The sequence below is a fragment of the Ranitomeya variabilis genome, chromosome 1 (genome assembly GCF_051348905.1).
Source record: "Ranitomeya variabilis isolate aRanVar5 chromosome 1, aRanVar5.hap1, whole genome shotgun sequence".
NCBI classification, from domain to species: Eukaryota; Metazoa; Chordata; class Amphibia; order Anura; family Dendrobatidae; genus Ranitomeya; species Ranitomeya variabilis.
In genome coordinates, this window is record NC_135232.1 from 333,889,547 (window position 1) to 333,901,640 (window position 12,094).

The 12,094-nt window shown below is 44.5% G+C and overlaps 1 protein-coding gene across 2 annotated transcripts in view; it reads left to right on the forward strand.

Annotated features, from left to right (window-relative positions):
• The window catches only part of HAUS4 (HAUS augmin like complex subunit 4), a 39,406-nt gene extending 33,652 nt beyond the window's left edge, over positions 1-5,754 (forward strand). Inside the window, exons 7-9 of one of the 2 annotated variants that reach the window (XM_077299068.1) lie at positions 4,686-4,816; positions 4,903-4,971; positions 5,041-5,754. In XM_077299068.1, coding sequence (XP_077155183.1) covers positions 4,686-4,816; positions 4,903-4,971; positions 5,041-5,224 — 384 coding nt within the window. In that variant the 3' untranslated portion in view covers positions 5,225-5,754. The remainder of the gene's footprint in view (positions 1-4,685; positions 4,817-4,902; positions 4,972-5,040) is intronic. The other variant, XM_077299073.1, reaches the window with a different exon arrangement.
• The last annotated feature ends 6,340 nt before the right edge of the window (positions 5,755-12,094 follow it).

The following is a 12,094-nucleotide window of genomic DNA, read 5'->3' on the forward strand; positions in this document are numbered from 1 at the left end:
CTTATCTACAGCATTCTGGAATGCTGTAGATAAGCTCCCGATGTATCCTGAAAGAGGAGAAAAAGAGGTTAGATTATACTCACCCAGGGGCGGTCCCGCTGTGGTGGGCGTCGCGGTCTGGGGCCTCCCATCTTCTTACAATGACGTCCTCTTGTCTTCACGCTCCGGCGCAGGCGTACTTTGTCCTGTTGAGTGCAGAGCAAAGTACTGCAGTGTGCTGGGCCTCTCTGACCTTTCCCTGTGCACTGCAGTACTTTGCTCTGCCCTCAACAGGACAGGCAAAGTACGCCTGCGCTGGAGCCGCAGCGTGAAGACATCCTATGAAGATGGGAGGCCCTGGACCGTGACGTCCATCGGACCGGACCGCCCCTGAGTGAGTATAATCTAACCTCTTTTTCTCATCTTTCAGGATACATCGGGGGCTTATCTACAGCATTACAGAATGCTGAAGATAAGCCCCTGATGCTGGTGGGCTTAGCTCATCTTCCATTTTGGGGGGTGACAGGTTCCCTTTAAAGTCTCTGAAGAATTTGGGGAGCTATTAAATAGCCCTCATGTGGATCACTTAGTTATATAGCCATAAAACTCTTTTGTGACCCTTACACTGTGTGCAGAATTATTAGGCAAGTTGTATTTTGATCACATGATACTTTTTATACATGTTGTCCTACTCCAAGCTGGTCAGGCTTGAGAGCCAACTACCAATTAAGTAAATCAGGTGATGTGCATCTCTGTAATGAGGAGGGGTGTTAGCTAATGACATCAACACCCTATATAAGGTGTGCTTAATTATTAGGCAACTTCCTTTCCTTTGGCAAAATGGGTCAGAAGAGAGATTTGATGGGCTCTGATAAGTCCACAATTGTGAGATGTCTTGCAGAGGGATGCAGCAGTCTTGAAATTGCCAAACTTTTGAAGCGTGATCACCAAACAGTGAAGCGTTTCATGGCAAATAGCCAACAGGGTCGCAAGAAGCGTGTTGGGCAAAAAAGACGCAAAATAACTGCCCATGAATTGAGCAAAATCAAGCGTGAAGCTGCCAAGATGCCATTTGCCTCCAGTTTTGCCATATTTCAGAGCTGCAACGTTACTGGAGTAACAAAAAGCACAAGGTGTGCGATACTCAGGGACATAGCCAAGGTAAGGAAGGCTGAAAAACGACCACCTTTGAACAAGAAACATAAGCTATTTCTTGGCCCAGTCTTGACGTTTTATCTTAAGACTGACTTTTAAAAGGTTTTATGGACTGATGAAATGAGTGACTCTTGATGGGCCAGATGGATGGGCCAGATGGATGGGCCAGAGGCTGGATCAGTAAGGGGCAGAGAGCTCCACTCAGATGCCAGCAAGGTGGAGGTGGGGTACTGGTATGGGCTGGTATCATCAAAGATTAACTTGGACCTTTTCGGGTTGAGGATGGAGTGAAGCTCAACTCCCAGACCTACTGCCACTTTCTGGAAGACAACTTCTTCAAGCAGTGGTACAGGAAGAAGTCAGTATCGTTCAAGAAAAATATGATTTTCATGCAGGACAATGCTCCATCACATGCCTCCAACTGCTCCACAGCTTGGCTGGCCAGTAAAGGTCTCAAAGAAGAAAAAACAATGACAAGGCCCCCTTGTTCACCTGATCTGAACCCCATAGAGAACCTGTGGTCCCTCATAAAATGTGAGATCTACAGGGAGGGAAAACAGTACACCTCTCAGAACAGTGTCTGGGTGGCTGCTGCACGCAATGGTGATCGTAAACAGATCAAGCAACTGACAGAATCTATGGATGGAAGGCTGGTGAGTATCATCATAAAGAAAGGTGGCTATATTGGTCACTCATTTTTTGGGGTTTTGTTTTTGCATGTTAGAAATGTTTATTTCTAAATTTTGTGCAGTTATATTGGTTTACGCGGTGAAAATAAACAAGTGAGATGGAAATATATTTGCTTTTTATTAAGTTGCCTAATAATTCTCCACAGTAATAGTTACCTGCACAAACAGATATCCTCCTAAGCCAAATCTAAAAAAAAAAATCCCACTCCAACTTCCAAAAATATTAAGCTTTGATATTTATGAGTCTGTGGGTTGATTGAGAACATAGTTGTTGATCAATAATAAAAATAATCCTCTAAAATACAACTTGCCTAATAATTCTGAAAATAGTGTATGGAAGAGTGCCAGATTAAAAAACCTGTAGGCGTGATAGCCAAGCACCTCAAAGGTTAATAGGCATGGGAGAATCTTTTTCCAGAGAAATTGCCGTATTGTTTAACTATAAAACGCATCACAGGTTTAGACAGCAGAAAATAGGAAAAACCTTTTTCCTATTAATTAAAACTGCCCTGGTGATGTAAAGTTTAGTGGTAATTAACGTACTATACAATATGGACATAATAGGTCTATTAATAATTCTCTGCAGTGTGTATCATACACACAGCTCTTATTTATTTATTATGTATGCTTTATATAGCACTATCATATTCCACATCACTTTACAGACATTATCATCACTGACCATCTAAATTCCTTATCTGTATGTCTTTGGAGTGTGGGAGGAAACCCACATATATACGGTGAGAACAAACAAACTCCTTGCAGATTTTGTCCTTGGTGGGATTTGAACCCAGGACCACAGCGCTGCAAAGCAACAATGCTAACTACTGAGCCAGTACTCTGTACTCTGCTACATATGCATGTTTAAATACACACACCAACAGTTCTGCTCCATATGCACATATAGATACAAACACATACACACACTTATGCTACATGCACAGCTCTGCTACATATGCACATATGGATACAAACACATACACACACTTGTGCTACATGCCCAGTTCTGCTACATATGCACATATAGATACAAACACATACACACACTTATGCTACATGCACTGTTCTGCTCCATATGCACATATAGATACAAACACACACACTTATGCTACATGCACAGCTCTGCTACATATGCACATATGGATACAAACACTTATGCTACATGCACAGCTCTGCTACATATGCACATATAGATACAAACACATACACACACTTATGCTACATGCACAGCTCTGCTCCATATGCACATATAGATACAAACACACTTATGCTACATGCACAGCTCTGCTACATATGCACATATAGATACAAACACACACACTTATGCTACTTTTCAAAAGCTTTTGATACAGTGCCACACAAAAGGTTGTTACATAAAATGAGAATAATGGGGATAGGGGAAAATATGTGTAAGTGGATTGAGAGCTGGCTCAGGGATAGGAAACAAAGGGTGGTTATTAATGGAGCACACTCGGACTGGGTCGCAGTTAGCAGTGGGGTACCACAGGGGTCAGTATTAGGCCCTCTTCTTTTTAACATATTTATTAATGACCTTGTAGGGGGCATTCAGAGTAGAATTTCAATATTTGCAGATGACACTAAACTCTGCAGGGTAATCAATACAGAGGAGGACAATTTTATCTTACAGGATGATTTATGTAAACTAGAAGCTTGGGCTGATAAATGGCAAATGAGCTTTAATGGGGATAAATGTAAGGTCATGCACTTGGGTAGAAGTAATAAGATGTATAACTATGTGCTTAATTCTAAAACTCTGGGCAAAACTGTCAATGAAAAAGACCTGGGTGTATGGGTGGATGACAAACTCATATTCAGTGGCCAGTGTCAGGCAGCTGCTACAAAGGCAAATAAAATAATGGGATGTATTAAAAGAGGCATAGATGCTCATGAGGAGAACATAATTTTACCTCTATACAAGTCACTAGTGCGACCACACTTAGAATACTGTGCACAGTTCTGGTCTCCGGTGTATAAGAAAGACATAGCTGAACTGGAGCGGGTGCAGAGAAGAGCGACCAAGGTTATTAGAGGACTGGGGGTCTGCAATACCAAGATAGGTTATTACACTTGGGGCTATTTAGTTTGGAAAAACGAAGACTAAGGGGTGATCTTATGTTAATGTATAAATATATGTGGGGACAGTACAAAGACCTTTCTGATGATCTTTTTAATCATAGACCGGTGACAGGGACAAGGGGGCATCCTCTATGTCTGGAGTAAAGAAGGTTTAAGCATAATAACAGACGCGGATTCTTTACTGTAAGAGCAGTGAGACTATGGAACTCTCTGCCGTATGATGTTGTAATGAGTGAGTCATTACTTAAATTTAAGAGGGGACTGGATACCTTCCTGGAAAAGTATAATGTTACAGGGTATATATATTAGATTCTTTGATAGGGCGTTGATCCAGGGAACTAGTCTGATTGCCATATGTGGGGGTCGGGAAGGAATTTTTTTCCCCATGGTGGAGCTTACTCTTACCACATGGGTTTTTTTGCCTTCCCCTGGATCAACATGTTAGGGCATGTTAGGTTATGGGTTGAACTAGATGGACTTACAGTCTTCCTTCAACCTTAATAACTATGTTACTATGTTACATGCACAGCTCTGCTACATATGCACATATAGAAACATGCACATTTATACACACACCACTCTGCTACAAGCACACTTACATACGCACATAGCTCTGCTATATGCACATTTTGACACACATTATACATTATCACATCTTGCATTTCCTTTCAGGCATGTGACTGATAACATAACTTGAAAAGTCCTGGGCCTAGTTGGGTGGAAGTTGACTAGGTACTCTAGAATATGTCTCTTTGGCATTTATAGGTGCTTTTGCGGTGCCTGTTACTCTTCCGGCAGGCTGTCTCCACTCTCCGTCTTCAGGCACAGTCTGAAGTAGACAAGATGAACGCTGAATACCTGGAAACAAAGAGTAGCGCTTTGTTTCTAAAACTACGGTAAGAGTTGTGACTCGACACCTTGAGGTTTTTTCTTAATTCTTGTCAGGCCGACACTTCCTCACCTAATTTCTTATGTCTTATAGGATGGAAGAGCTCCAAGTCCTCACTGACACATACACTCCTGAGAAGGTGGAGGTTCACAAATACATCAGGTAAAGTGGAACAAATGGTGTAGATCTGGGTAATGTCACTTCTCCTTGCTCACTTTTTCAATCTTCTAGGTCTACTTTGGAGGCTGCTGTGAAATCTGAAAACACAGAACTATCAACATCCAGACAGATCCTTGCCTCTTATGAATTCCTGGGCACACAATTTGAGGAGATGGTTCAAGAATATACCCGTCTAAGAGATAAGATTAAGGACAATCGCTGGGCCATTCAGGAGCTCAGTAAAACCTTACCTTGAGAGATGATGAAAGAAATGAGGATATTAATTTCACTTATTCCAGGGGGGAAACAAAGACTTTACTTCTACCACGGAGCTCAGCCTTGCAGAAGTAGAAATGATCTGCTTTGTGTAATGTCCTATTACAAGTCTACTATACAAATGATACGATCAACACCATTTCTCATTTACTTAACGCCATCTGTTTGTCTTTCTGTACATGGTCTATATAGGTAATGCTGGTTTGAAGCCTTTTTGAACGTTCTATTAAGGAGGTGCATTGGGAAGTTTTCCTCATAAGTACTGCATCTATCCCAATAATACTGCAGGGTATAAGATATTGGTCACAGGCTTTAAATGAACTAAGCATACATACCGCGTTAACAGAGCAAGGTTTGGATTCTAATGTAATTCTATAATATACTTACAGTACTTTAATTCACAGATTCACTTTATTAATCTGTACATAATGTGTTTTTTTTTTTCTTATGCTAATTATGTAACTTAATGCACCATAAATTTCTAAAATAAAAATTGTAATAGAAATCTCGATTTGTAAGATGTGTTGAAGTGTTCTGCACAATATCCTAGGAAGAGATGAAATGGCACAAGCGGAATGATTTTATATGGGATGTGCCCTCTACCACAGTCTTCAGCCAGACATAAAGGATATTCCTCAATCATTACAGCGGTCTTGTGACCGACTGTGTGGGGGGGGATCATTGCTCAGGTGCCATAGTGATTGAAGAGATTCAGTTCCTCTTGAACCACAGCTGTTCTTTTTCCAGACCTACATAAAATATGTATGGCATGCCTCTGCTATTATATACCAATCTAGCAGGCTTTATTGCAGCTCTGGAGCTAGCTGGAGGTCACTTGTCAATGCGAGTCTGTATGAGATCATCGTTCCTGCTCTCGTAGACTTACACTGAGAGCTTGTGACTAGTGATGAGCGAACGTGCTTGGATAAGGTGTTATTGGAGCATGCTCGTGTGCCAACAGGGCCTTTGACGTTCTAGAAAAATATGTTCGAGTCCCTGCGCCTGTCGTCTCGTGGCTGTTCGATAGACGAACACATGCAGGGACTGCCTAACAAACGGAGAGTCGCAACACAGGCAGGGATTGCCTAACAAATGGAGAGCCGCAACACATGCAGGGATTGCCTAACAGAGAGCCGCAACACATGCAGGGATTGCCTAACAAACGGAGAGCCGCAACACATGCAGGGATTGCCTAACAAACGGAGAGCCGCAACACATGCAGGGATTGCCTAACAAATGGAGAGCCGCAACACATGCAGGGATTGCCTAACAAACGGAGAGCCGCAACACATGCAGGGACTGCCTAACAAACGGAGAGCCGCAACACATGCAGGGAATGCCTAACAAATGGAGAGCCGCAACACATGCAGGGACTGCCTAACAAACGGAGAGCTGCAACACATGCAGGGATTGCCTAACAAATGGAGAGCCGCAACACATGCAGGGATTGCCTAACAAACGGAGAGCCGCAACACATGCAGGGACTGCCTAACAAACGGAGAGCTGCAACACATGCAGGGATTGCCTAACAAATGGAGAGCCGCAACACATGCAGGGATTGCCTAACAAACGGAGAGCCGCAACACATGCAGGGACTGCCTAACAAACGGAGAGCCGCAACACATGCAGGGATTGCCTAACAAATGGAGAGCCGCAACACATGCAGGGACTGCCTAACAAATAGAGAGCCGCAACACAGGCAGGGATTGCCTAACAAATGGAGAGCCGCAACACATGCAGGGACTGCCTAACAAACGGAGAGCCGCAACACATGCAGGGATTGACTAACAAATGGAGAGCCGCAACACATGCAGGGACTGCCTAACAAACGGAGAGCCGCAACACATGCAGGGATTGCCTAACAAATGGAGAGCCGCAACACATGCAGGGACTGCCTAACAAACGGAGAGCCGCAACACATGCAGGGATTGCCTAACAAATGGAGAGCCGCAACACATGCAGGGACTGCCTAACAAACGGAGAGCCGCAACACATGCAGGGATTGCCTAACAAATGGAGAGCCGCAACACATGCAGGGACTGCCTAACAAACGGAGAGCCGCAACACATGCAGGGATTGACTAACAAATGGAGAGCCGCAACACATGCAGGGACTGCCTAACAAACGGAGAGCCGCAACACATGCAGGGATTGCCTAACAAATGGAGAGCCGCAACACAGGCAGGGATTGCCTAACAAATGGAGAGCCGCAACACATGCAGGGACTGCCTAACAAACGGAGAGCCGCAACACATGCAGGGATTGCCTAACAAACGGAGAGCCGCAACACATGCAGGGATTGCCTAACAAACGGAGAGCCGCAACACATGCAGGGATTGCCTAACAAACGGAGAGCCGCAACACATGCAGGGATTGCCTAACAAACGGAGAGCCGCAACACATGCAGGGATTGCCTAACAAACAGAGAGCCGCAACACATGCAGGGATTGCCTAACAAACGGAGAGCCGCAACACATGCAGGGATTGCCTAACAGTTTCGAGACATGCAGCCGCGGAGACTTGAGCATATTTTAACAGCACGCCGTAGACACGGCTTGCACACGAGCATGCTCGGATAACCCTCTATCCAAGCACACTTGCTCATCACTAATTGTGACTAATACCTCTGACTTCCGGTCAGTAAGAAGTTGCAGTCGAGAGATGGCGGGGAGGGACTGGATCAGCATTGGTAAGGGCTGAAGATGGCGGCTGGTAAGTATAAGATTAGGTGCAGGGATCTGACGTTAATAGCTCCAGTGCTGAAATAAAAAAAAAACACGCTGTAGTGGTGTTTTAAAACAAGCTGCCAGTATAGTGCAGGTCTACAGTGCTGATATACTCTGGGGTACCCTTAGACCTTGCACCGTACATAACACACTGTATATGGTTTGCCTAGAATGTTACTTAAAGGTCAAGTTCACACAATCATATTAAAAGTTGTCAGATTTTTCAGAATAAAAAAACGGACAATTTTCCATTAGTATTTTCCTTATGACATCCGGTTTTATAGATCCGTGAATAAAATTAACCAGACCAAAACTGGTTTCCTATGTTAATGGCAGTGTATGGATGAAAAGTGGCAATGTATCAGTAAAAATCAGATACTATACAATTAACTCATATGAGTTTTGTTTTTTTTCACACCCATATACTTCCTTAAGAAAGTCTCATTAGAAATACGGAAAAGACTCTTGCGTGGTCAGCCCTGCACCTATCAATTGCAGATCACAGAATACACTGGAGGAATACCTGATGTCAGATGTGCATAGGGAGCCTGGTGAAGCAGGTGCTTGTGGGAAATGTAGTTTACTGTGGTCACATGGTCAGCACTGAGGAACCGCCCACTTCACTCTGAGCAAAGAAGCAATATGGAGAAGTTGAAGACAAAAAGAGGAATACGAATGCAGCCAATGAATATCTGAAGACATATGGAGCGGCCCGTCAGGGCAAGGGGTTACTCGGTACCGGGTCCAGTCGGCTCAAAGGGGGAATGTCACGGTTGCTGACCGGGTCCGTGACCCTGGGATGTCCGTATAAAAGGGAAAGGTCTTTAAAGGGGAAAAGTCTATGTTCGTGACGCAACCTGTGGTATTCGGTCATGGTGACCGACGCTGCTTTAAGGGGTCCGCTGAGGTGATGTTATGGCAGCTAGATGGTATACCTTCCCACAAGTGAAGCATATCCCCAGGGCTTCCCAGTGTGAAAATGGTGGTATGGTGAGAGGCGCAGAGAAGAACGAGGACACAAGGTTGCAGTCTCTTTACCTTTACTGAAGACTTCAGCATCCACAGTCCAGGGCACCAGACCACATGGCAGGCAGAGTCCGGCCGGTTCAGAGGCAAGTCCAGAGTCCTCTTGTCCAGGTGGAAATCAACAGCCTTCCCGTGCGCTGTAGTGGTGTAGTCCCTTACTGCATAAGCGTCAAATAAGGTCCTCACAGATGTAGTGTCTCTCTCTGTCCCCCGTATACGATAGGACAAAATCCGTATGACTGGTGACTTGAGCCTGTTTATAGGGTCTCTTAGATAACCCGGCTCTGTGGGGTGTCACCGTGCCTCCTGGGGGTAGGTGTGGTCAGGTAACATGCAATTAGCTGTCCTGCCGGTCTCTGAAGTAAGGCATAGAGGTCCTTACTACCTCGGTGTTCCGGCTACCGGTGTTCTGCGTCTCAGAAGGAGGCAGCCTGTTCGGGGCTGGTCCCCTTCTGGTATCCTCTCCTTTGCTTTGCCTTCCTTCACGCTCGCTGCAATACAGTTCTGCCTTCAAAATGTCTCTTTCTGGGAGCTGCAGCTCTGAGGGCATGCACAGCTCCGTGGACCCTCTGTCCTCCTCAGACTGATGTCTGGAACAAACTAACTTTCCCTACAGACTACCAATTATATATATATGGGGAGTCACCTAATAAATAGGATCAGAAGCTCCCCCTGGTGGCCTGGAGTATGAAATGTGTTGCATGTTTGTGATACCTGGACCTGGATGCAGGTATCCTTTGTTGCCTCTGAACGTAGCATCACTCTCCCCGGGAGGAAAGCAATACCACTGTGACGACCAGGACCCTGGGGCGCCACACATTGCTGGGTTACTTTAGAGAGGTTATATACTGTAGCTGCATGGAGTCTGGGGAAAAAATGGATTCTGGAACATCTCATTTAAGTATTATATAACATCGGATGTATTCTATAGAATGTGCATCACCGAAGATTAATAAATTGAGTCTTGGGCCGGTTTCATGCATTCTTGAAACATGGACCGTAGTGGGATTGCGTTACCTGGTGCTGCCTTGTAGGCATTTATGAAGCAATCGGTCCAGGACAAGAGACCCGCCAGTGTTGCACCTAGTGATGAGCGAGAGTGTTCCCCACCCAACCATGCATCATCAGAGTGCTCTGGTACGCACGAAGTATCACAGGTGCTCGAGCGCCATGCTCGAGTCCCGGCCCAGCATGCAGAGATTGCCTGCCATACACTGTAATGCTGTAACCATGTTGGCTATGGCAATCCCCGCATGTTTACTTTCTAACAGCCATGAAACATGCGGGCCTGGGACTCGAGCGTGGTGTTTGAGCTCCTGCGATACTCGATGCGTACCAGAGCCCCCTCGCTCATCACTAATTCAAAGCCAAGCATGGTCCGTGTTTAAGAGATGTATGAAACTGGCTTTGCAACCATACCCGATGTTACTGTTGTCTTCCATTTTCTTTCCCCAGTCAAACAACTATAATGTGAGCTGTATACTTGCCTGGTTAAGGATCTGTCCTAATTTTCTCAGACCTCCCTACAATCTAGCTTTCTTACTTTACACTGCACGGAAATGACAATGACCAAAATTTCTAATGATCTCCTGAATCAAATACTCCTTCTTTATCGGCTGCATTTGGGATTATAGATTACTAGTGATGAGCGAGCATACTCGTTGCTCGGGTAGTCTCTGAGTATTTGTTAGTGCTCGGAGGTTTCGTTTTCGTTGCCTCAGCTGCATGATTTATGGCTGCAAGACAGCTTGATTACATGTGGGGATTCCCTAGCAACCAGGCAACCATGACATATACTCAGGCTGGCTAGCAGCTGTAAATCATGCAGCTGCTTAGACAAAAACTAAATCTCATAGCACTAACAAATATTCAGAGACCACCCGAGCATGCTGGGGAAAACCTGAGCAACGAGTATACTCGCTCATCACTATAGATTACCCAACACTCACTCTTTCCATTACTTTTGCTTACACCGCACGATTATAACCTGTTTTGCTTCCTACCGTATTTCTCTGACCAAACTTTTAGGCCATGTTCACATGTTCAGGATTTGGTCAGTATGTTACCTCAGTATCTGTTGCCAAAACCAAGAGAGGGTGATAAATGTAGAAGTGGTGCATATGTTTCTATTATACTTTTACTCTGATTGTTCCACTCCTGGTTTTGGCTTACAAGTACTGATGTAAAAAAATCACCAAATACTGATAGTGTGACCGTGGCTTCAGGGTAAGAGCAGAGACAGACTGCCGTATTTCTCGTGCCAGAATCACATCGCACTGCAGGGACTGGCCGGCACCTCTCCTGACCTGGGTAAGACAGCATGATGGATTACTATGCAGCTGTCAAGCTCGGGTCAGGAGAGCCCGACAGCCAGTACAAGATTTACGATGCGATTCTCGCATGAGAAATATGGCAGTCTGTCTCTGCCCTAAGTCTGTACTCCATCTTTCCACCTCAATCAGGGTTGACTATGGATCACGGGCTACATCGGTTTTCTCTTTATTCCAGGTGATGATACCACTAGCTGGTTTGACCTTCAATACCAGCTTAATGTTGATGATGCCCCACTACATAAATTGTCCTGTGATATTCTCCAAAGATAAAATACAATTGCCTATCTGAAAGTTAAAGAGGTTGTCTACCTATGAAAACATTTTTTTTTTAAAGTCATGTATTTAGTGCTAAAACTAACTTTTGGAATTTGGTTTCATTATAAATTTTGCACCATTTTGCTTTTCCAGGTTCTTTGTTTCTCTGCACATCCAACTTGTACGGAGTCTGTGGTCATAAATCAGTTGAGAGGAGCTCAGGAAAAACAAGATACGTGAGTTACAAACTCCCCAATATAGCGTGCTAACTGGCTGATCCTCAGCTGACTCTTTCTGCAGCTAGTAATAAGTGCAACAGAGAGGCTACAGAAAGCAAATTGTGCAAAAAAAATTATGAAATCCAGTTGCAAAAATTAGTTGTATCCCCAAATTCATGCATTTAAGGAAGAAAAAAATGTCCCCAAAAGTGGATACCCCCTTTAACCCCTTTCTGTCATTGGACGTACTATTCCGTCCATGTGGGGTGAGCCCTACTTCCCAAGGACGGAAT